This window comes from Osmia bicornis, chromosome 11 (genome assembly GCF_907164935.1).
Source record: "Osmia bicornis bicornis chromosome 11, iOsmBic2.1, whole genome shotgun sequence".
NCBI classification, from domain to species: domain Eukaryota; kingdom Metazoa; phylum Arthropoda; class Insecta; order Hymenoptera; family Megachilidae; genus Osmia; species Osmia bicornis.
This window is the reverse complement of record NC_060226.1, coordinates 4,859,645-4,879,393: the sequence shown is the minus strand read 5'-3', so window position 1 is coordinate 4,879,393 and position 19,749 is coordinate 4,859,645. Positions and strand designations below refer to the sequence as shown.

The following is a 19,749-nucleotide window of genomic DNA, read 5'->3' as shown; positions in this document are numbered from 1 at the left end:
AGAAGACATAATTATAATTAACTAATTCAATCATCGTAATTAGGTAAACGACTAACGGATAAGCGAATAGATAATGAAATGAAAATGAAGGGATAAGCCACCTCGTTAACTGTATCGTTTTTATTTTAATTCATTTTTACTACACGATTAACAACATTTTATCTAGCAACTTACGTCGGCTAGGAATGTAAATTCTGTATCTGTACATTGTTTTCCTATTTCAACTATTAAAAAGTGACCGTCAACTATATATTCCACCACTTGTTACTTTCCCGTAACAATATTTTCATTTTATGAAACTTTCGTTGTTATTAGAGATATGCAAAAATTGTTCCTTCATTTGCTGAAATAGCAAAATATTGTAATAAAGAATATTCTTTTGCATATCCCTAATATGTTGTTAGTCAAATGTAAGGAAGAACAAAACCATAATTATTTGTAAGAAAAGCTATGTATTTATTTTAACCTGTATTGACCGTTTCACATCGTAAACACAATAGATAGATCTATTTGTATAATAGGAGTAAAATTAGGTGAATATTAACAGGTAGTCTCAATAGGAATAAATTTCGTCCGAATCGGATGAGCCGGGCGTATAACCAGGTCCGTGGTGATGGTAATATCCTTTAAATAGTCTACAGGCTCCAGATAAAAATTGTGTAAGAGAAGTCCTATTGTCGCTTTTAGTTCCAACATAGCAAATCGTTGTCCTACGAATTATACATTAATTATTAACGCGTTCGTTACGGATACTATAGATTCGAAATTATTGAAAATACAGGGTGTTTAGAATACCAGGGGTGGGCACCCTTTGAGGGGGTGGTAGCTGGGGTGATTCTGAACAACTTTTCCCTTTACCAAAATGCTTGTTAAAGCTTAGTTTTCGAGTTATTAATTGAAAACACCGCGCAATCAAAGCGCGCCTAGTGCGCATGCGCGGTCGCAGGAGTGCCGGCTACGAACCGACGCGACGCGCCTAGTAGTTTGTTTGCGACCGCGGTCGAGGTAGGTTCGTAGCCGACGCTCCCGCGACTCAGCCTGCACGCTCTGATTTCTCAGTGCTATTAATTAATATTAATAATATTACTAGCGTGTCCGTAAATAAAACCTTACCTATACAATTTCGTGGACCAGCGCTAAAAGGTACATAAGAGTAAGGATGTCGTCCATGCATATTTTCTGACAGAAATCTATCTGGATCAAACACATCTGGATTTGGCCAATATTTTGGATCCCTATGAACATCGGCAATATGTAGATGGACTACGGTATCGGCAGGTACGACATAATTACCTGTAAAATACATTATCGGCATCAAAAATACATTATATATTTTTTATGCTTAGTTATAGTTACTTAGTTTCATGTCCATTTCCGGTGCGCGGGATATGAAAGGTACACTTGGATAAAGTCGTAGAGACTCTTTGATACACCTTTCCAAATATGAAAGATTCTGAAAAGCGGACATTGTCATTTTCCCTTCGTTTTCTTCCATAACTCGATTCACTTCGATCCTAGCACGTTCCTGGGAACAATGATTTCTTTTTTAATTTCGATTCTAGATCGAAGAAATTTTTTTTTTAATGAAATGTTTGACAAATTTTCTTTGTTAATTCTTTTAAAATTAATCACCTGTATCTCTTTATGTTCAGCAAGAAGCAATATAGTGAAGCAAATACTCATCGCTGTGGTATCGTGTCCCTGTAACAAAAAACAACCTCCCTGATATGTCAAATATAATTTTGTCTAACAATAAGAAAAGAATAATGATAGAACGTACCCTAAACATAAACGTATCTACTTCTTCCCGGATACCTTCATCGTCTATTTGATTGTTTCGATGCGCTGCTATCAAAAGATCAAGCATAGCGAGTCTTCTTTTATGAACTGTAGAAACATTTAATTTTTTTAATATTTTTCATGAAATTTCACTGAAGCGAAAGAGAATCATATATTACATACTTCCCATGTCTTTTTGTCCGCTTGAGTCATCATCAAATCCAGATAAATATCTACCATCGGTCTGATTGTGATATTCTTTTCGTTCTCGAATAATCTAAATTATATTATATTTTACAAATGTCGTTAATAATTTAGATTTATTCAGTATTTATTTATATCTTTACCTGCTTCGTGAATCCATGCAATATTTTTAGTAGTCTACATTGTTCCCATCCCTTGGGAACACATGCAAGGAGAAATTCATAATGTAACCAGGGTCTTACAAGTCTATGAGAGGAATTCAGATTATAAATATTTTTCACATTAGTGTAATTTTAGAATTTTCAAAATTATTTACCTGTACACCTGAACTTGTCCCATATCATACACAGCTTTCCGGTACTTGTACTGAAATACCCCTTTATCTTTTAACGAAGTTCCCATCGAAGTTTCTGTAAAAGATATATGTTTTATCATTTTCAACTGAATATCACTGAATGTATGTGTTAAAATTTCTCGTTAATTTACCACATATCACGTTTAGAGTATGTTCGCTAATGATAGGCATTAAATCCTTGACCACAGGACCCTGTTCGCTCTTTAGCATCTTAATCATACGCTCTGATTCTTCGATGAAAACGTCAACAAATTGTCGTAGTACATTGAAATGAAATGCAGGAGTCAATATTTTTCTTCGCAAATGCCATTTGCGGCCTGAAAAAAACATATTCTGATTTTAAAAATCGTATTGTTTATTGCCTCATTGTTAATGCGTATCTTCATTCTTGTTGTTTAATTCTGTAATCACATTGGTGGAAGTTTTCATTAAAGTTAAGCGGAAAAATAAGATAACTCTATAAATAGGAAACACCAAAGATATGATACCTGAACTGGTGAGAAGACCAGTGCCGAACCAAGGTTTTAAAAGATCGTAGACAGCACTTTTTTGAATGGATTTTGGATTTCCAAGAATTGTCTATATACGAGGGAAAATAATTTTGATTATACTTAATATTCGCAATTTTAAAATCCTTCTAATTGTTACTAATTACCTCAATATCATTCGGGTGACGAATATTAAGGAATGGTATCGTAAAACTCCATAGTCTATAGATTGGATAATATTGATTACTCAATTTGCGCATAATTTTCCAAAGATCGTCTATAAATGAAATTATGAATATTATTTGAAAATCGCGAAAAATGGAAAATTGTTACTGAAGTTATTAATTTCTTGCTTGTCTTACGTGGCGAAACCTGAAGAGTGAGCAGATTGCCAAAAATTGGAATTGCTTGAGGGCCCGGTATCGAATTCATCATCCTTCCCAGTTTCCCATAATGTAGGATAAAAAAGTGTACAATAACTCCGAGTAACACAAGAAGTAATATCACAACGATCATTTTCAAAAATTATCTACTTTCAATAATTTTATTTCTTCAAGATACACTTTTTGCATTTATTTACTTTCCATCAAGAAAACCTTGTCAATTTTATCGATGATGTTTAATCGCATTATTAACAAACACTTTCTGTAGATCTCTCCTTTTTTAATTGACCCTTAAACACAACATTTACGCGTCTCTGTTACGATTTTTAAATCATTAAACAAATGTCGGGTGTTTATAGCTGCCTATCTTGTATAGTACTACTGAACCAGCAGCTCCGCTTCAAATTCAAGTTATACAGAACCATATCGCGCAAAATACAACAATGAGTCTGATAGAAGTTTTTATTCCATCGTGACGTGTAATTGATAGGAATTACAGAAATAAAACACTTTCGCTGGTAAACACCACAACGATAAAAGGAATTTCAGAAATTTTACGTCGTAATCTTTTACTTCCGAAGATTAATAATATTACAATTTGTATTATTTTTGTTTAATTAATGTTACAAATGGTGAAATTTCAAAATTTTCAGAGTTCGTAATACATTTCAAATTGATAACAATATTAATATCAAATTGTTAATTGATAACAATAATATATTGGTAATAATGTTTTATCTTTGGAAATTTTAATAACTGTTTATTATCATTGATCTGATGTTCGCGTGAACTTTGTTTCCCATAATGATTATTATTATTTTTTTTTTAATAATAATAATTTATATTAACGATACTTTACTTGTGATTATCTCTTCTCATTTTAATCACTCTTGCCTTCTTTTACTATCATAATATAAATTATACAAATTAGATAAAAATAGAATTATGAAATCAGTTATCAGTATTCTAATTGAAATGTTCCAGTAGATATATCAAAATTGTCGCATTTAAAACAATTATGTCGCTTTATTTATTAAACATTCTTATCTAAAATTCTAGTATTATTAAATATTGTTATATTTTATCCTCGCTTTTCATTATTTATAGCTAATTATTTTTAATTTTAATCAACTGTTTCATTTACTAACGCAGAAAATGAATTAAACGTGTTCGTGTACCCGTTTGAAATTGGCGCCTAACCCTCCTATAAATAAGTAGCGCTCCGGTGGTGGGAAGCAGTAGCTCTTTGAGCGTCGACCCGAACGTATCCATCTATGTAACCTTCTTTGATTATAACGTGAATACATATTCGTATTTTCTTTTCGGAAATGACGTAACTATTAATATCTTAAGGTTGGTAATGGAATGTCACTTTTTTCTTTGAAATTTCTAAACTTGCTGTAAAATAAAATGCGATATATCAACAATATAAGGGAAAGGTTCAATAGTGAACAATGAAGAACTTTCAAATTTAAATGAATTATTTTATTAAGAACTTGTTTGTACATACTTAAATAATTAAAACAATTACAAATTGCGAATGTTATATAAAATAAGCGATGAATATTAATTGACTATATTATAAGCAATGACAGGATAGCACACTTAAATTAGGCGCTCCATTATATAGCAAATAGGTTATGCCCGTAGAACATGTCACTCTCGTTTCATCATAATTCGTGTCGTAAGTTTCAGTGAGGAGCTTTAACGAAATTTCAGTAATATATTCGTTTACTATGGTAAAAGTTTAGTATTGCAAGGGGATATGATTACTTCGAATATCGAGATCATATGCGATTCATTTTCATTCGGTACTTTTAAATAAGAGTTGGTGTGCGTGATCAATTTTGCCAACTATTTCCGGAATAATACGTTTTCCTTGAGGTGACGTTTGCTATTATTGTCTGTAAGGTGTGTTAACGGCATTGTTGTAAACGTCGTCATACTTTTAAGATTCTGAGAATCTTAATTTCTTGTGCGATACGTATCGCCAAAAGAGATACAGTGATACGTTTATAGTTTGAAAATTTTCCAATTAAAAGGGTATTTAGTTCGAACAATTGAAACCACGTCAGTGTCTTCCCAAACAAAATGGGCCTAACAATCAGTAGCTTACTTACCCGGCTCTTTGGTAAAAAGCAAATGAGAATATTAATGGTAGGTTTGGATGCTGCTGGAAAAACTACAATATTGTACAAATTGAAGCTTGGCGAAATTGTCACAACAATACCTACCATAGGATTCAATGTTGAAACTGTTGAATACAGAAATATATGCTTCACGGTGTGGGATGTCGGTGGTCAGGATAAAATCAGACCACTCTGGAGACATTACTTCCAAAACACGCAAGGCCTCATTTATGTTGTTGACAGTAATGATCGTGAACGTATCGCAGAGGCGGAACGTGAATTAGCAAACATGTTGAAAGAAGATGAACTGAGAGATGCAGTTCTCTTAGTATTTGCTAATAAACAGGACTTACCAAATGCTATGTCAGCAGCTGAACTTACAGATAAATTAGGACTTAATTCATTACGTGGCCGTCATTGGTATATTCAAAGCACCTGTGCTACTCAAGGACACGGATTATACGAAGGACTTGATTGGTTGAGTAATGAACTGGCTAAAAAGTGATAAAGCATTGTCGTTATTCATTATCTTCATGAACAGTTTAATCATTGAGCATGGATGTAGAAGACAGGTTGCAGTTTCCGTTTTGTCAGATTACGCACTATGTGTACATGTTTAATACCACTGTGATTGTAATTTCTAAGATAAAAATTGCTTGAAATAACAGAATATAACATGACCGACTCAGTTGTCATGATGCTTACACAGGTTTCATTTTTAAAGTGACATTTTTCAAAAAAGATAAAACAGAAAAAAGGAAAAGATAAAAATAAAGTAAGTCTATTAATTAGATGAGTGTGTATATTTACCAGTTATATATTATTTGTATGTGACATATAATTCCAATTGAAAAAGTTATAAGTTTACTTAAAGGTGTATCTTCAATTTAAAATAAAACATGGAATATTTCTACATTAATTTTAATATATATTTTCTCCTTATTTTGCAAGAAAGTATAAACAAATTTTATACTTCTATAGAGTTTACTCTGCATCTATGCAACAATAAATTATAAAAATGAAAGTTTGAAAAACTTACCTTTTCCCTGGTTTATAATTTTTTTTTTTAATATGATACTTGTAATATACCATATGCTTATAAATTAAAACAATTTAGAAATAAAGATACATGGATTAAACTGTAAACTTCTATCATAACACTTTCTTCTTTTCTAATAAAATTTTGAAAGTGTATAATGAGGAGATGTAAAGACAATTACATTTTGTAATCTTATTGGATAACTCAAAGTAATAATTTTATTATAGTACAAAACAGTACATTATCAATATATGCACTGTATAGTGTATAATGTATCAAATAATTTGTTAATATGCAGTGTTATTTTTGTATGCACCATAAAATTCTATTCCTCTTCTACTCCATAAAAGACAATTAATAAATTATAGAAATGTTTTCTACTTATGAGTAATATAATATATATATATGTATATATATACACAATAGTTTTAACATATGACAGAATAGAGCATTGATTTAAAACACTTTAATATGAATATCTTATTTATATGTGTCAAGTGTTAAATTTGTTTAAATTAATTTACACAAAAATTTGTTATTATACATTGAATTATTGACTTTGTTTGCTATGTGCATTTCACAAAATTATTAGTACAACCATTTGATAACAAATTTTTTTTTTTATTTTAGGCAGCAATCACACAAGTCATTGAACAAACACCAAGTAAAACATGGTAATTTGTTCAAACTAAATTTTAATACTAGTAACTGACCACTGGAATATGTACCGTGTCTTCTGTCAGTAATGTTTAAATTAACTGATTATTTTACATTGATGCCAACCACAAAAATATTTGTTCAGCATATTTCCTTTATTGGTAGCTTACAGAGTCTGGGCAGAATTCGTAGTTATTAATTAAAGAAAGAGATCTATACTCATTTACGTACCCAAGAATTCTTTTGGGGCGGAACATTACTTTTACCCAAGGCTGGAAAATGATTTTCTAATGTATGACTAGCCATATGCGTTCGAAAATCGGAATTTTTCAATACTTGACCGCATGTCGCACAAATTTCTAAACCTCTTATCTTGTTGCCATTCTCCTTTTTATGAACTTTAAACAGTTCTTGCTGCTTTTCGATATCAGGTAACAGAACTAACAGTTCTGGAAATACGTCCTCGAAAGCACTGAGACCCATTGCCTCACGGCAACGCGTGTAATAATCTTGAGCGTTACACGTACCTTGCCGAAACAAACCGCTTATGTATCGGAATTCCTCGATTTGATCGTGTTGCATTAAAACCTCGTTAACATTAGCTACCAGACATTTATTCCGTTTATGAAAATCCGGCGGGGGTACGTAATTATACGCACTGTTGTGCTTGCTATTATCCGGCAAGATTGAATAACTCTCTCCAGAACTGTTTGTAAAAGTCAATCCATTACTGCTGTTCAATTTATCCATGCTGTTGTACTTTATGCAAAAACCAGGAGGCGGAGGAGTTGTCGTACCAAAGCCAGGCGGTGGGTTTGTAAACCCAGGTGGCTTAGAACTACTTCCACTTAAAGCTGGAAATTCTTCTAAATGACGAACATTTCTGTTTGTTGAGTTTAAACTATCTATCTTTAATTCTGTACGTTTTCTCTGTACTCCATTGGAAGTATTATTATCAGTATCTGTATTTACAACTGTTTCATTATCCACGTTTTTATGTTTCTTCTTATCCTTTTTATTAGTTTGTTCTATCTCCTTCGAAGATTGTACATTCATATTTTTTGATGTATTTACATTGTTGCTCATGTTATTTGTATTTTGCATTAATTGCGAACTTGACTGTACAGCATCAATGGCATTTTTACTGTTCGCACACGCGTTTTTCAACGTCTCGCATTCTTTCTTGACTAAAACGGTACTTACATTTGTTCTTGAATTGGTAGTATCGTTTCCGTTAACAGTATTATTGTTACAATTTTGTTTAACCTTTTTCTTTTTCGTTTTTCCTTTCGTTATGTCGGTAGTCGTTTTTACATTGTTACTGTTATTAGAACTCTGCGGCTGACTCCATGAAGGTACTACAGTAATTGTCGATTGCTTCTTTGATTTAGACGATTTTGATAATGTAGGAAAATCTGCCCCAGATTGAATTGGTGGCGGAGAGGGTACTAATGGCGGTGACGCAACCTTTTTAGGTTTCGGTACAGATGTTGAGGCTGATTTAGAAGAACAGGTCCATTGTAGAACTTCTTTCCAATGAGCCAAGTTAGTATTACTACTGGTCGACGGTTCTGCTGAACCCAACGCAGGAAAATCAGATTCCATTGATAGTTGAGCAGGACGAATTCTGATATTAGGACCCGAAACCTTTGTAGTAACAGTCCCGTTCGGTTCATGATTTACTTGAATAGACACATTGGAAGTTGTACCCTTCTGGGTTTGCGTACCCGATCCTGAAGAATTACCGCTCGATACACTGAAGTTGACGGTTTTAGATATACTTGTACTTCCTGATTCCGGTCCCAATGCAGGGAAATTTTCGTCTGTAACAGCGAGTGGTTGAGGTCTTATGGTACTACGAATAGTTACGTTACCTCTACCTTTACTCTGACTTAAGGTAGGTACAACAGGTGTAGCGTTACCCAATGTTGGAAACTCCTCGGTACTTTGTACATCCACAGATGGTTGTTGCACAAAAGTAGGTTCGTTGTTTGACACAAATACATTCGAAGTATTTGGTGTTACAGTTTGTTGATATTCCCTGAGATTATAATCTCTTCCACCATAATCTCTTCCACCATAATCTCTTCCGCCATAATCTCTTCCGCCATAATCTCTTCCACCGTAATCTCTTGAACTTCTGGAAGTTGATGCGCCTAACATTCCTCTTCTGTTCATCCGATTTTCACCACGTGGAGCTAGCGTGAATTCTAGCTCCAATGTTCTAGCTTGCTTAGCAGCAGCCTTGCTCAGCTGCTTACTATGAACACTTGCCTTATGCGCTTTAAGATCGATGTCAGTTCTAAAAACACTCGTAAATTTTTCCTCCGCGCACATTCCCTCTTCGCATAGAAAATGTTCTTGCCTGAAATGATCTCTGAGGTAATCGTAAGAGCTATAATATTGATGTAAACCATCCGCGTCACAAAAATGACAGTATAAATGATCTCGTCTTAAGTGTCGAAACAACTCGTCGTTGTCCATATAACGTTGATCACAAAATTCACACAGTGGATGACCTTTATGACTTTTGTCATCCACATCTCCTTTCCTTCTATGTTGGGCAAGATCAGACCTGGTATAACAACGCCTTTCATGGGAAAATATCTATTATAAAAAGAAATATATTTTTTGAAAATCACATGACAAACAGTTATAGAGATTGTCTAAATAATATTAACATACCTTTAAATTTTCCACACAAAGATCACAATAATGCAGTTCATGGTGATGTCTCATATGATCTTTTAAACTGTTAAAATTATTAAACACTGCTTTTTCTTTACAAATATTGCAATTATTAGCCAATAAATCATAAAATTTACTTTGAATGTCAGGTGTATCGAAATAGATATTATATCTTGTGTCAAACAAGTTGCCTTTATGTAAATGACGAAAGGGTTTGATCTCCTTTGTAAATACAACTTTTGGTAAATCTTGACGGCATATGGGGCACTCATTCTGACAGCAAAGTACCCTCATTCTAGTACTACATTCGTAACACACAGGATGTTCACACATACCAATACTATAAATATCAACATTTTTGTAACACACAACACAGGTGTTGTTATTAGTACTTTCATTGCTACCAGACATTCTTTGTATGAAAATTTTTCTTGAGAATACTAAGTTCTATTAATACACACTCTGGTCACAGAATGTAATGAATTCCAATTTTGTTTATCTCCAATGAATTCCAATCTCCAATTTCGATAAAATAAATTATGCTATTTTATACAACGTCGTACGCAATCCTGTAACAAAATTGTTGTTTCAATTTCGTGATATATTTATCCTATACGAATATAATCTTAAACTGTTACAATTGAACTATACAAATTCCATAGCAAACGTAGATCAATTACTAAGGAAACTTTTTATTTAAATACTTATAAAGTATCACATGAACATATCAAATTATCTTGTTACAATTTTTCTTGTTTAGTTAGTAAAATAAAGATGAACGTATTCTGATACTTCACAATCGCTAGATTCTATTCCATAGAAGGAATATTTTTCGAACAAGGAACTGTTTATATTTTAAATACAGTCTACATTGAAAGTGTTTCTTCATGAAAGAGTGAAACTAGTTTTTCGAAAATTAGAGAGGAAAATTGACAATACCCTCTGGAAAATATTCCAGCAAGCAGATGGTAAAATCTCACAGGATGTCCCTGAAAGAAAAAGGTTATCACGATTTATAATTCTAGCACAGACGAAATGCATATATGATAGATTCACCACTTTATGTGAGATCGTGTCACATAATCTGAATTACCGACATTATCTAAATCTTATTGTTAGTGACTACAGATACAAAAAGACTGGACATGCCTTTGTTCTCGTGGGGTCACGATTTTGGGGATTCCAGACACCCCTAAGTGAAGCTAGATAGAAGTTTCAATAAAGGTAGGTGACATTAGAAAAGATTCTAATAAGAATAGTAGAGATTAGCATAATATATGTACAAAGCACAGTTAATATGACAGTCGTGTCTATTTTAGCAATCCCTCTTCTATCATGCCTCGCATTCACAATTGAAAAGACACAATTTTAATTCTCTTCGATTCTAATTTTTAGAAATCAGTCAAAGTCAGCACAAGTCTGAAAAGTTATTAAAATAATCGTTTGACAAACTTGTATTTTAAACAGACCGCCATAAATTAAAAGTATTTTTAAAATTCCGACCGTAGCGCCATCTCTACGAAAACGGTGGAAACTACTCAACAACTTACCGACTTACCGTCTAATAGTCGGTAACTGACAAGTAGTTTCCACTATTTCCCGATAGGTAGCGCTAGTGTTCTCCAAAAACCTAGTCGGTAAGTTGTTGAGTAGTTTCTGCCGGTTTCGTAGAGCTACGGGGTCCCTGAAACCCCCGATGCCATAATATCGGTATGCAGAGTATCACCTGTGCTTCGGGGTCGCTAACACCCCAAGATAATATTAGGCCGGTGCGCAGAAAGAATCAACGGGGTCCCTAATACCCCAAGAGGATATTTTGTCGGTGCGTAAAGAGTCGACGGGGTCTCTGACACCCCATGATAATATTTTATCGTTGCGCAGAGAGTCGTCGGGATCCCTGACACCCCAAGAGGATATTTTGCCGATGCGCAGAGAGAGTCGGCGGGGTCTCTGATACCCCAAGATGATATTTTATCGTTGCATAGAGAGTCGCCGGGGTCCCTGACACCCCAAGAGGATATTTTGCCGATGCGCAGAGAGAGTCGGCGGGGTCTCTGATACCCCAAGATGATATTTTATCGTTGCATAGAGAGTCGCCGGGGTCCCTGACACCCCAAGATGTTATTAGGTCAGTATGTAAAAAGAGTCAATGGGGTCCCTGACACCCCAAGATGATATCAGGTCTGTATCTACCCCCTGTGGCTGGGGGGCTTAGAATACAGCCTCGGTATCCCCTGCCTGTCGTAAGAGGCGACTAAAAGGGGGACGTAATAGAGCGGGCAAGACAGTATGATGTAAAAGTACCTGTAAGCGAATGAAATAATTGTAACATCGATGATGAGAAACAGAAGCAAAAGTATGGCGAATATATATGAGATGAGATTTTAAAAAGGCGCGCTTGCGCGCGGAGGAGCGTTCGTTCCGAAATAATGCCACCCTCAAAAGAGGGAAATTTATCAATCAATCAGGTCCGTATACAGAGAGCGCCACCGGTGCATTGGGGCCCCGAATGTATACAAATGGATACTTTTGCTTAAGGTTATGCACGTGTGTACGTTTAACAATTGATTCAATATTTAAGGAAATATGGTTAAAATATATGCATAAATTATAATATCGAAACGATTTTAAGAAACCTTTTGTAACATTTAATTGTGCATACAAAAACAAAGGTACGTGTAATTTTAAATACAATTTAATTGAACTAACTTTACTACAGATAGTGAAACTTACAACACTAAGATAAATGTTAGTGATATTTTTAATTATAAATATTAATATAAAATTAACTGTGCTCTTTTAGACAAAATGGCAAAATCACGAGTTACATCGAAACCTCCTCGAAAGGAGGGATTCAATCGTTCAGGGCATAGTATGAACCCTGAACGTCCCACAGAAGGATTAAAAGGTGTAGCTAAAGTTCGAACTAAAGCAACAATCAAAAGGTTGCAAATGTATCGTAATCAAAAACCGAAACGCGACCGCACAGGTAAAATAATTAGTCCAGCACCATTCCAAGGCTGGCAACCATCTGGTACTATGTCTCGCGTAGAACCTTCACAAAGATGGTTCGGTAATTCGAGAGTAATTTCTCAAAATGCTTTACAAAAATTTCAAGATGAATTAGGGAAAGCTATGAAGGATCCATATAATGTTATTATGAAACCTACTCAGATGCCAACAACTCTGCTTCAACAGAAAGCTGCAAATGCAAGAGTGCATTTATTAGATACAGAAAGTTTTGAAAGTGTGTTTGGTCCAAAAAAATTAAGGAAAAAACCGAATTTACCAATATCCTCATATGATGAACTACAAAAATTAGCAGAGCAAAAGGAAGAAACATACAACATAGAAAAAGATTCTAAAGATCTTGATCTTGTAAGACCAGATACAGGTGTAAAAGATATGCAGAGGGACTGGATCATGTCAGCAGGGCAAAGTAAAAGAATTTGGAATGAATTATATAAAGTTATAGATTCCTCTGATGTTGTTTTACAAGTGTTGGATGCTAGGGATCCTATAGGTACTAGATCTCCACCCATAGAGAAATATTTGAAAACAGAGAAGCCTCACAAACATTTAATGTTCATTTTAAATAAGGTAGATCTTGTTCCAACATGGGTTACACAAAGATGGGTTGCAATTTTAAGTTCAGAATATCCAACAGTAGCATTTCATGCCTCAATGACACATCCATTTGGTAAAGGTTCTTTAATTAATTTATTACGTCAATTTGCAAAATTACATATGGATAAGAAACAAATCAGTGTAGGCTTTATAGGATATCCTAATACCGGGAAAAGTTCAGTTATAAATACTTTAAGATCGAAAAAAGTATGTAAAGTTGCACCAATCGCGGGTGAAACGAAAGTATGGCAGTATATTACTTTGATGCGTCGTATTTACTTAATAGACTGTCCAGGTGTAGTTTATCCATCATCAGAAACTGATACAGAAAAAGTTTTGAAGGGTGTAGTTAGGGTAGAACTTGTTAAAAATCCTGAAGATTACGTTGAAGAAGTATTATCCCGCGTAAAACCAGATTATATACGTAAAACTTATAAGATTGACGAATGGAACGATCACATCGATTTTTTGGAAAAGTTAGCACGTAGAACTGGGAAATTGTTAAAAAAAGCAGAACCAGATATTACCATTGCTTCACGAATGGTTTTAAATGATTGGCAACGCGGTAAATTACCATTTTATATTCCTCCTCCTGGTTTTGAAGAACCATTAACAAGAGTAGAAACTAATGAATCTTCTGTTGAAAATAATAATACTGAACAAGAAAATGATGTTGGCACAGATGAAACTGAAACTGTACCAAACAAAGAACCAGCCAAACTTGAATTGTCTGTAATACAAGATTTTCGAAAAATAAGAGTTGGTTTATCATATTCCGGTGACGATATTCGAAATGTATTACCCGTTGAAGACAATAAATCTGTAAATAACAATGAAAGTGAAAACGGTATTGAAATTAGTTCTATTTCATCAGACATAGATGACAACGATATGAATGAAATTCAAGATGATCAAAATGTATCCATTGAAGAAACATTGTTAGTAGAAAATAAAGAAAATGGCGAATGTAATAAAAATATTGAAAATGATGAAAATGATAATGAGGCAAATAATGAATATTCTGATGATGAAATTCATCTACCATTAGAGAAAGATACTTTGCTGCAAAGTGCATATGATATAAGAGAAGAAGAATATGATTCTAGCGATAGTGAAATGTTAGATAAAAATACTGTATCTAGTAGTGGTACATTTAAAATTTCTGCTGTATCTGGTAAAGTGGAACATTCAATAGGAAAAGTAGGAAGGACCTTAACAAGTAAACAAAAACGAGCTTTAGAAAGAGCCAGTAAAAGAAAGAAAGTTGGTAGTAATTTTTATGAAGTTACTAATGTGAAAAATAGAAATAGAAATAGAAAGGTTCCAAAAATTAAACGAACATAATTTGTACATGAATAGGATAAGAAATTATTAATGTATTATAATGAACTTGTTAATCTACTTGGTATTAAAAATTACATATTTATATTAAATGTGTTTATGAAAAAGATAATTATTTAAAAAATGTAATAGGGAAAGAAACAACATACAGTTTAAAGAAGAATATTTATTAATTATTAAAGGTTACGACGGCAAGAAACTATTGATTTACACGACACACAATTTGAAGGTGGATTACAATGTATATATATATTTCTTTCATGAGATAATATTTTCCAAAATACGTATTGGATCATTAAGTATGAAATTTTACAAATGTCGAAATGTAAATTTTTAGATTTTGAATTTCCCCGAATATCTTTTAATTTGACTAATAATAAATTATTTTTACTTGCCAACGAAATGAAAAAGTTTATTTCCAGTAGGTCAAGTTTCATACTTAATGACCCAATACCATATGTTCATTCATACTATCATTCATACATGCATATATACTTACGTATAACTCTAAGAGCGATTAATACCTAATTATGCCGTAGTTTTTCAACTTTTGTAATAAGCGGTAGATGTTACAATAATAAGTACAATAGTGATATTTTAAGAACACTTTGAATTCGTAATGAATATTTCAACTTAAAAGAAAACTGTCGGAATGTACCTTAATATAAGATAATATCCTCGCATCAATTTTCGTGATTTTCGAATAACGTGTCTCGTTTTCTATTCCAGTATATTATTAATTCTTAATAAATAAGACACGATTTAAAGAATTTCAAATTTACGTTCTAATTATATAATATACACGGCACAAAATTGGAAACATAATCTACCGACAGTTTAACTAGTCAACTTCAATATGAATTACAGCAATCGCTATGTCGGCAGTAGCTTTTTCAGAAATGCTATGTTGAATAATTGCCGAATTTTATAATTCCATTATACACCACCGCATTAGTGGTAGAAAAAAACAAGCTACTGCTTGTAAGATAGTAATGTACACGCGTATGGTTCAATTTGCCACTTCTTGTCATCTGACTAGAAAGCTTAATCCTGCTTTTCTCTTACAACAGTACCATTTGCATTTGTGGATTCATCTTCTAATTGCCGGTTTCTTGCTTGTTGCCTTAATTGGGCCCTTTTCAAACTAGTCATTAATTGACTAGATTGATACAGCCAACTAGCCTGTAAATATAGTATAAACATAGAAAAAGAACAATTATAACCAACATGGGTTTCTCTTGAATCCTGCTAAGACTTATATGTACTTACTACCATTATCATACAGTTCATCAAAATAGGTACAGAAAATACTACAGATATAAAGAGACCATTAGAATCAAAATACTGCTGTCTTGAAAACAACCTATTAAAATTTTAAAAACAAGTTATCACATTGTAACATTACAACTTATATATCTTTTTATATCAAATTATTTACCTCCAATTAGATGCAGCTACTTCATTGATGCTTTCAGAAAAGTATACCAAGAGTACTGCAACATTGAAATAATAATATTATACAGTTCATAACTCACATGTATTTCAAATATATTTACATAGAGCTAGAAATAGTATAATCTGAAAATTGGCATGGTTCCTTGTCATCAATGCGGTGGTTGTAACAGCAATATGAAAAGTCAATAACAATGCCAGCCATGGATCCTTCCATTCAATCTGTAATGAAACATAATCTTGAATCAAACAACAGTATCTTGTATCCTCCTTCTAATGATATTATATAATGGAATAAGAATACTATGCACTGACACTAATACAAGCATTAGACAAAACTAGTTATTAAAACATAGTACGCAACAATTACTGAACACTTACATTCTCATAAAATTTACATGATTTATACATTAGATAACGAATACTATTCATCTAAAAAACATGATTTACAATTCAGCAATAAAAACTGAAAATGAAAATATTCAGTTTTGTAATTTACTTTCCAAAGTAGTTTCGAGCGTTTAGAAAAACACGAATTAATGGGAGGTGATACATGCTCCAAAAATAGATTCTCGGTTAAAATATTTGTTAATTCTTACTCGATAATTTACATGGGGGTGCTCGATACTGTTAGCATCGGAGTAAATATATTGTCTGATAAATACAAATAATCAAATTGCGAGCCAATAAAGCTGTCATGCGATTCAATGCTTTCGCACTGACACTTATCGCCGGCTGTATCGAAAACGAGAGTAGTACAGAATGATACGGCAAAAAGGAACATCCTTTCGATGGTCCGAAGGAAAAATTGAATTGTGACAGCGAGTAATCGGAATGATGCAAAAACGAATGGAGATGCGGCACTCACGCTTTGTAAGAACGGTAAAATACCGTCGATCGGAGACTTCACTTGGTCCTCCGGCATTGTGTCGTTGACGAAATTCTCGGCCAGTTCGTGGAAAAATACTATACCTTTTCGAAAAGAAAAACGGTTTGGGCCACAACGCCCTTCTGTTAGCTCTTTTTAATCGACTTCTCTGTCGACGAAAGGAACGAACAACGTCAAATGCAGATAAATGCCGCGAATACGGCGTCACACGGGAGAAACAAATATCACAGAATGATTTTTCCTTTTTCCTCTTACTCTTTCTATCAAGCAGTGCGCAAACCCACACAACGAAAGGCTTATGGGATCACACAGTTAGGATACACAAGTTGCTGCACAAGCTTGCAACGCTATCTACAAATATGTTCCATAACTTCCATAGTTAGAAGTAAGATCAATTTTGCTCGTCGATATTCTATCGGTATTCAGGTGTCAATGTTACCGATCTTAGAACTCTAAGTATGTCTTCATCGATTTACTGATAGATGGTGTTAGCTATTACTGCTTATGGCGATACTTTCAAAGTTATCTACGAAGCTAAAGAGTAAAAAGAAACCTCCTGTTTGTATCACATATGTATAGAGCCTACGGTCCGTGCGTCGCCGACTCTGCGGACGGATCTATGGTATCTTTAACCCCTTGCCATATTTTAACGAGTCTGACTCGTGACGCACCTACAGTTCTAATATGACAAAACCGAACCGTATTTGAATTACAATTGAATTTGAAGTATAATTTCAATTAGAATTTACACAACCGGGAATCTGTAAATACAATACACGCATAATATTTCAATTTCGCTTTTTTCCCTTACAAAGTACAGATTAAAAAGTGTTTACGAATTTCTTAGTAAAATTGAAGATGAATGGAAAAGAAACAAATCTTCATGATTTATTCATAACAAAACGCTAAGCAAATGAGATGAATACGCTTATGGTTCACTCGAGTTTCAAGCGGAAGTAGACGATGAATGGTAAAAAAAAAGTAGATGATAACTCGTATTCATTTGCAAATTCAGTATATATATTATCGACTGAATACACCGCTTATAAATGGTCTTATTCACGTAATATTGTGTTCGAAAATGAATTAACGTTAATCAGAGTTGCGAGTCAGAGATTAATTCATAAAATGCTGAAGTTGCGAATGAAAATTGACGCGTTGTATCAATCGTTATTTTCCACCAAAAACACATGCAAATTATCTTTCGTTTCACCTAATGTATTCATAATGATTCAGGAAAAATATAATATTATTCTTCGGCTAATAACAGAGAGGCGCATTAACATTCAAAGTTTCTATGCTTACAAATTCTGCATTGATTTATTTCTTCTTTTTTCGTGTGACATTTTTCATACTATGGTTTTTGTATGGGTATAGGTCATGTTTGACCCGTCTTCCTTATTCAAGGGTCAAGTAAAAACGATTCGATACGAATTTTAACCGGAAGAAACAACGATCAAGCGGCAGAATTTGCGTGTCACTTTCGATTGTACCATCAAAGTGTTTGCTCGAATTGTCTTCTTTTGTTAACTTTTGTTTTCTTTGGTCACGCGTCCACAACATCTTCTTAAGCGAAGTTACTTTGCCTGGACTTTAATCGTGCTGCTATCTCATTGCAAACATATTTCTTGATTTAGTGACAATCAAGGAGAAAAAAAAAAAGATCGAGGAAGTGAAGTTCATCCAGCCGTCGCGATAACGTTCCTCCTATCAGCTGTGACTATGTCGGTGGAAAAAACTGACAATGGCAAAGATTCATTCGTTTTTCGGTAACGTTAACGCCAATCAATTCTGTGCCTGATAAATCAACGTTAATTAGTAAGGTTTGTAATTTTGTATATATCACTTGTTATCCAACATATTTCAAATTATTATCCTTATTAAAGTTCACGACTCTGAAGAGGAACACAAAATGAGGTCGTAACATTACAAAAATAAGGAATTCTTTTAAAAAAATTATCAACACCCACGTTTAATTAATTGGATAATGAGTATGAAATCCTGCGAAACAAATTGCCAGCGATAGTGATTATCAAGAAGAACAATTTCCATAATATTTCATCGCTTTCTTTTAATTTTATTCAACAAGTAAAGATTCCTCTCGTCTTCGTTTGCTTTTATCCATCAAAACAAACGATTTCTCAATTCCAGATTTGCTATAGATTTGAAAAATATTTGCGTTCATTAATAATTGTCCCTGGCCAGAGTGAGTAAACATAAAGTTTCATAAGTCACCGTCCATTCTCAATATCTAATCCTACTAACGTCAGTTTTAAAAATCTACGCAACAATTTTTTGTTTCCCTTGAGATTGAATCGAATTACTAATAAAAGATGTATCATCATTTAGCAAATATCTATACAATAAATTATTCGTTCTTTTTCATAAACGTACCCCAGAATTGATGTAACATCATTCACCAAATGTCTCCATCTTCACCTTCTCATATCTTCTTCAATTCAAATTGCACTTATTTCTTCATCAACATTTTCTAAGCTCTTCTTTAAGAAACTCGATGAAGACAACAACGTTGAATTCGTGATGAACCTAACTAACATTTCTTCATTAACATTTCCCAAGCTTTTCTTGATATCTCTTAGGTAGTCAAAGATCTCTTCTTCGTGGTAGTCAAAGAAGCCAACGTCCTCGTGGCAATCTTCAGCTCTGATTTCTTTTCAACCAGCCTCCAATAAAATTCTTCGTTAATATTTCTCAAGT

At 33.6% G+C, this 19,749-nt stretch overlaps 5 protein-coding genes across 7 annotated transcripts; 2 read left to right on the top strand and 3 right to left on the bottom strand.

Annotated features, from left to right (window-relative positions):
• Positions 1 to 435: 435 nt before the first annotated feature.
• LOC114872440 (cytochrome P450 4C1-like) lies at positions 436 to 3,625 on the bottom strand. Its single transcript, XM_029179630.2, has 12 exons — positions 3,189 to 3,625; positions 2,994 to 3,103; positions 2,827 to 2,917; positions 2,470 to 2,655; positions 2,300 to 2,393; positions 2,127 to 2,229; positions 1,963 to 2,056; positions 1,781 to 1,887; positions 1,633 to 1,701; positions 1,357 to 1,525; positions 1,114 to 1,293; positions 436 to 710 (listed from the first exon to the last, which is right to left on the bottom strand). Exons 1-12 carry the CDS (start codon positions 3,340 to 3,342, stop codon positions 541 to 543), a joined length of 1,527 nt encoding a protein of 508 aa, XP_029035463.1. The 5' UTR covers positions 3,343 to 3,625; the 3' UTR covers positions 436 to 540.
• A 1,206-nt stretch (positions 3,626 to 4,831) lies between these two features.
• LOC114872441 (ADP-ribosylation factor 2) lies at positions 4,832 to 6,257 on the top strand. Its single transcript, XM_029179631.2, has one exon. It carries the CDS (start codon positions 5,301 to 5,303, stop codon positions 5,841 to 5,843), a length of 543 nt encoding a protein of 180 aa, XP_029035464.1. The 5' UTR covers positions 4,832 to 5,300; the 3' UTR covers positions 5,844 to 6,257.
• A 312-nt stretch (positions 6,258 to 6,569) lies between these two features.
• Positions 6,570 to 10,769, bottom strand: LOC114872438 (E3 ubiquitin-protein ligase ZNF598). Of its 2 annotated transcripts, none has more exons than XM_029179626.2 (3): positions 10,662 to 10,769; positions 9,720 to 10,291; positions 6,570 to 9,641 (listed from the first exon to the last, which is right to left on the bottom strand). In XM_029179626.2, exons 2-3 carry the CDS (start codon positions 10,131 to 10,133, stop codon positions 7,254 to 7,256), a joined length of 2,802 nt encoding a protein of 933 aa, XP_029035459.1. In that variant the 5' UTR covers positions 10,134 to 10,291; positions 10,662 to 10,769; the 3' UTR covers positions 6,570 to 7,253. The 2 variants fall into 2 exon arrangements, with proteins under 2 accessions (XP_029035459.1, XP_046143929.1); XM_046287973.1 differs by lacking the exon at positions 10,662 to 10,769 and adding an exon at positions 10,361 to 10,651.
• A 1,159-nt stretch (positions 10,770 to 11,928) lies between these two features.
• On the top strand, positions 11,929 to 14,782 carry LOC114872439 (nucleolar GTP-binding protein 2). 2 transcript variants are annotated; one of them, XM_029179629.2, is made up of 3 exons: positions 11,929 to 12,273; positions 12,354 to 12,394; positions 12,526 to 14,782. In XM_029179629.2, the coding sequence occupies exon 3, from the start codon at positions 12,531 to 12,533 to the stop codon at positions 14,691 to 14,693; it is 2,163 nt and encodes a 720-aa protein (XP_029035462.1). In that variant the 5' UTR covers positions 11,929 to 12,273; positions 12,354 to 12,394; positions 12,526 to 12,530; the 3' UTR covers positions 14,694 to 14,782. The 2 variants fall into 2 exon arrangements, with proteins under 2 accessions (XP_029035462.1, XP_029035460.1); XM_029179627.2 differs by having other exon boundaries at positions 11,929 to 12,394.
• Positions 14,783 to 14,841: 59 nt separating this feature from the next.
• LOC114872435 (transmembrane protein 18) lies at positions 14,842 to 19,381 on the bottom strand. Its single transcript, XM_029179621.2, has 5 exons — positions 17,011 to 19,381; positions 16,247 to 16,364; positions 16,129 to 16,183; positions 15,960 to 16,053; positions 14,842 to 15,872 (listed from the first exon to the last, which is right to left on the bottom strand). Exons 1-5 carry the CDS (start codon positions 17,065 to 17,067, stop codon positions 15,735 to 15,737), a joined length of 462 nt encoding a protein of 153 aa, XP_029035454.2. The 5' UTR covers positions 17,068 to 19,381; the 3' UTR covers positions 14,842 to 15,734.
• Positions 19,382 to 19,749: the final 368 nt, after the last annotated feature.

Excerpts from the sequence above, each read along its gene's own strand:
- LOC114872438 (XM_029179626.2), bottom strand. The coding sequence starts at position 10,133 with ATGTCTGGTAGCAATGAAAGTACTAATAACAACACCTGTGTTGTGTGT. Across the intron at positions 9,642-9,719 it reads TTTGTGTGGAAAATTTAAAG|ATATTTTCCCATGAAAGGCG; the intron begins GTATGTTAATAT and ends TTTTTATAATAG.
- LOC114872440 (XM_029179630.2), bottom strand. The coding sequence starts at position 3,342 with ATGATCGTTGTGATATTACTTCTTGTGTTACTCGGAGTTATTGTACAC. Across the intron at positions 3,104-3,188 it reads CACTCTTCAGGTTTCGCCAC|ACGATCTTTGGAAAATTATG; the intron begins GTAAGACAAGCA and ends TTTCATTTATAG. Across the intron at positions 1,526-1,632 it reads CTGAACATAAAGAGATACAG|GAACGTGCTAGGATCGAAGT; the intron begins GTGATTAATTTT and ends CATTGTTCCCAG.
- LOC114872435 (XM_029179621.2), bottom strand. The coding sequence starts at position 17,067 with ATGCCGGAGGACCAAGTGAAGTCTCCGATCGACGGTATTTTACCGTTC. Across the intron at positions 16,184-16,246 it reads TATACTATTTCTAGCTCTAT|TACTCTTGGTATACTTTTCT; the intron begins GTAAATATATTT and ends TCAATGTTGCAG. Across the intron at positions 16,054-16,128 it reads GTAGCTGCATCTAATTGGAG|GTTGTTTTCAAGACAGCAGT; the intron begins GTAAATAATTTG and ends AAATTTTAATAG.
- LOC114872441 (XM_029179631.2), top strand. The coding sequence starts at position 5,301 with ATGGGCCTAACAATCAGTAGCTTACTTACCCGGCTCTTTGGTAAAAAG.
- LOC114872439 (XM_029179629.2), top strand. The coding sequence starts at position 12,531 with ATGGCAAAATCACGAGTTACATCGAAACCTCCTCGAAAGGAGGGATTC.